The sequence below is a fragment of the Chrysochloris asiatica genome, unplaced genomic scaffold (assembly GCF_000296735.1).
Source record: "Chrysochloris asiatica unplaced genomic scaffold, ChrAsi1.0 scaffold00333, whole genome shotgun sequence".
In the NCBI taxonomy this organism is placed as follows: domain Eukaryota; kingdom Metazoa; phylum Chordata; class Mammalia; order Afrosoricida; family Chrysochloridae; genus Chrysochloris; species Chrysochloris asiatica.
The window spans coordinates 52,128-56,143 of NW_006408851.1; the positions used below are offsets into that span (position 1 = coordinate 52,128).

Genomic DNA, 4,016 nt, shown 5'->3' on the forward strand with positions numbered 1-4,016 from the left:
ACTGAATCTCAAAGGGAACCCATGAGCAGTCTAGTATGCTCTCTAGTGACCGCCCTGGTCTAACCATGAGTTGAAGTGAAGGAAAATGCAAAATGAAGATACAGGCTGAATTTGGCCATGTTCCATTGACACCCATTAACATTGATATGAGAGAGAAAAGAAGGACTGTCTGGTCTGAAGTTTGGGGAGTTGTGTAAACTCCTGAGCCCATGGACACTGACCTAATCACTGGGGGCTATAGTGGAGAGTGAAGTGGTAAGGTGGTCTGAAGTGTGGGGAAGCATACATGAACTCCCAAACTTGCACCTAAGTTGGATGACTAGCTGAATTCAACCAGATGAAGATAAAGAAGGTTGGTACTGTGAGCAAGCATAAATTGCTACATTTTGATGAACTGTGCCTTTGCTTACAAACACAGTTGCTCAAAATTCTAACTGAATGGGAGGATTCTCCATATCAAGGATGAAGCTTGTTTCCTCAGCTCATTGGCTTGACTTTGTTGTTGGTGGTGGTGGTGGTGTTCAGTGTCGTCAAGTCAGTTCGGACCCATAGTGACCCTGTTTAGGGTTTCCAAGGAGCAACTGGTGAGTTTCAACGGCTGACCTTGCGGTTCAAACAGACTTTGCAGTCCAGCACATCAGCCTGCAGGACCACACCAGAACTTGGCTTATAGGGAAATTTAGACACTATCAAAACTGGGGAGCTATAGAAGCACAAAGTGGCTGGCTTACAAACTTTCATGAATGTGCTTAGTTTCAGAATGAGGGTGGTAACATAAAATCCCCACTGAATAGTTTTCCTCTTTTCCAGATGGATCTGATAAAAGAGGATGGGATTTTATGGTGTAATTGTTATCAAGGTTAATCACCATAGCCACAACTATAATTGTAGAAGATGTGTAACTAAAAGGGGAGAGTAGTTAATCTTTCATTTCAGGAACAGATGAGTCCAGGACCATCAGGAAGGAAGAGTATGAGTGGAGAGCGAGATCCTACCCAGAAAAACAATGATAACAACAACAAGGTAACATATTAACAGATGGTGGTGTTCGTGTTTTTGTTGTTTTGTGCCATCCAGTCAATTCCTACTCATATCAATTCTATAGGACAGAGTACACCTGCCCACATCGTGCTTTCTAGGCTTTAATCTTTATAGCAGAAGATTGCCTGGTCTTTCGCCCACAGAGCTGTGGTGGGATCAAACCAACAACCTTTCAGTTAGCAGTCAGCATTTACCCATAGCATCACCAGAGCACCTTATATTAACACAAAGAGAATATGTTGTTGCTGTTGTTGTTAAGTGCTATCAAGTCAGTTCAGACCCGTAGTGACCCTGTATAGGGTTTCTGAGGAGCAGCTGGTGAGCTTGAACCATCAGCCTTGTGGTGTTTCAAATCAACTTTGTAGTCCAGCACATTAATCCACAGCACCACACCAAGACTCCATAGAGAATATAGAGTGCTTATAACTCAACAAGGACCCAATGAATATATTTCCCATGACACTGTTAGGGGAGTGAACTAGAACAACAACAACATTCAGTCCAAGTCCAGTAAAGAGACAGAAACCATCAGTCAATTAAAAAGAGAAATTTTTAATATTAAAAAATGTCAACAAACAGCACAAAATGCATCCATTTAAGGGCAAATAGACCATTCCATAAGACAGACCATATCCAAGGACACAAAGCAAGCCCCAATAAAATTTAAAAGAAGCATATCATTAAAGGTATCTTTTCTTACCACAGTGGGATGAAACTAGAATTTAATAATCAAAAGAAAACTAGATTATATAAATATGTGGGGATTTAACAGCATACCACTAAACAACCAATGAATTTTTTTAAATGTTTACTACTAAGAGGTCCAACCCACCATTTCCTAGGAAACTTCTGAAGATGGACATTTCTGATCAAATAGCCCAGACCCTTCAAAGTAGACATAGGGTCCCACACTCAGCACAAAGTCAAATTGCATAAAGCAAACTATGCTACAGAGGATTCAACCCCTCTTGTTTCATATACACACAATATTAAATGCTCCGAGTATTTTTCATAACCAAAGTAAAACAACATTCCACTGTCAATTTCTACCAACAGTGAACTAGCTTAAATAAAAGTCACCTTTTTTCTTCTTAACACAGGAGCACACGACCTGAACTGGCAATTCTCAGAGTCACACACATCCAAAAGCACAAAACATGTGGCTCTTAGTGGCATCCAGAACTCATTTCAAAGTCTTTCACATTGAGGAGGCAGAAGCTCCAAGACAAGCCACAGTGAAGTAATGCAAAGACAGGTCCTTATAGAGACACAGCCCTGGGGCCAGAGGGGAGTAATGGAGATTCAACCCCTGGGAGAACACCATCACCACCAGAGCCAGATCTCAACCCCTCCTCAGGAGGATTCATGGACTCATCCAAAGAAAATGGAAATGTGTTAAGCACAGGTGTCTCCTTGAGCCCACCTAACATGGAACAAATAGTGAGGGATGGACTTCCTGACTTAATCATGAAATATGGAAAGAGGGTCCCAGAGAAGGAACCCTGAGCGAATGAGAAAATATGAGACCCATCAGTCATGTTGTAGAAGGAGATATCCCCACCATCGTAGTCCAGGAAAACCCCTATGTGATGGGAATCATTTCTAAGACGTTGGTATGTGTATGCTTTTATTGTTGTATAAAAAGTAACGACGGTATAATAGCTATTGTGAAAAAATTCCATAACCCAAAACCCCCTTTCTGGGCACTGTCTGAACCACCCATTCCTATCCACATCTTCTCTACAAACCCCCAGAGCCCACTTGCTGTTGTATTTATTACTGACTTTTATTTCCCAGTAACATCGCCCTGACCCGATGCCCTTGGTGCCCAACACACTGCAGCTGTTGCCCAGAACTCCACAGTTGTCCTTCCAGGTCACACTCATGTTTTCTTGAGAGAGGGCAAGATTGCGGTGGGCAGACTGTGGATCCATAGTGACAGACCCTGTAAAGAGAGTTAGCAAATCATGCCAGCCCCTCCCCTGCATTATAATAAGGACACAAGCCACCTTCCCTCAGACCTACTTAGTGCCATGATGAGAGGGCTAAGCACCTGAACTGAGAGCTAGTGATTCCAGTCCACAGCCCTCCACGCAGGATAAGGAATTAAAAGACTGATTTGGGAGTTAGATCCATCACAGTACCTTTAAAGACCAGTTTGGACCAACATCATCACACCCTCTAACTTCAGCTACATGACTACCCCCTCCACAACCCACCCACTGCTACCAATGGTATCTGCATCTGTATCACCACAGAGAACCGAAGAAGAGGCCAGAAATTCCCAGAGAGAACATCCAAATCACTCACAAATCTGAAAGTGCTCCTTCCGCCAGTCTACAAGAGAACCAACAATTTCATATTAGGTTACAGACTTTGCACATTAGAATCAGCACCTTTTCTTATAAAACCTATTGTTTTATAGTAACAATATGCTTTGAAAACATAAAACTGATGTATTTATTTATCTCTGTCTTTCACACACCCAGAACACTCACCTTCCCATGAAACCTTGCAGCTTTCCCCGGAAGGCTAAACCATGAGACTGAACACAGTCTACTTAAACTAAAAGGTCATTGCCCAGTTTTTGGCTATAAAGGTATACTTTCTAGCCAGGCAACTATGTTTAAACCTAGGTTTTGTTGAAAATAATTGAGGAAATCAGAATTTCCAAGACATCTATTTATTTAGTAGCTGTTGCTAGAGCTAAACTTGAAGGGTGACTCTAAACAATCATAGAGAGTAATACAAATGGCTGTACTGAACTCACAGAATAGCTATAAGCCATTGTTGTGATTAAGAGCCATGAAGTTGGTTTTGACTCATAACAACTCTGTACAGGGATTCCAAGGCTTTAAATCTTTTGTACAAGCAGAGGAGTCATCTCTCTCTGGCAGAGTATCTAGTGAAGACAAACCGCCATGTCCTGAATTTCCTTCCCTTAAGGAGCTCTGGTAGCGTAATGGTTACGAATC

General features: G+C 41.9%; 1 protein-coding gene across 1 annotated transcript in view; it reads right to left on the minus strand.

Annotated features, from left to right (window-relative positions):
* Window positions 1-2,300: 2,300 nt before the first annotated feature.
* The window catches only part of LOC102812255 (butyrophilin subfamily 1 member A1-like), a 44,385-nt gene continuing 42,669 nt past the window's right edge, over window positions 2,301-4,016 (minus strand). Inside the window, exons 7-8 of the mRNA XM_006875658.1 lie at window positions 3,352-3,378; window positions 2,301-2,986 (exon numbers count right to left, since the gene is read on the minus strand). Of these exons, the coding sequence (XP_006875720.1) occupies window positions 2,301-2,986; window positions 3,352-3,378 (713 nt within the window). The remainder of the gene's footprint in view (window positions 2,987-3,351; window positions 3,379-4,016) is intronic.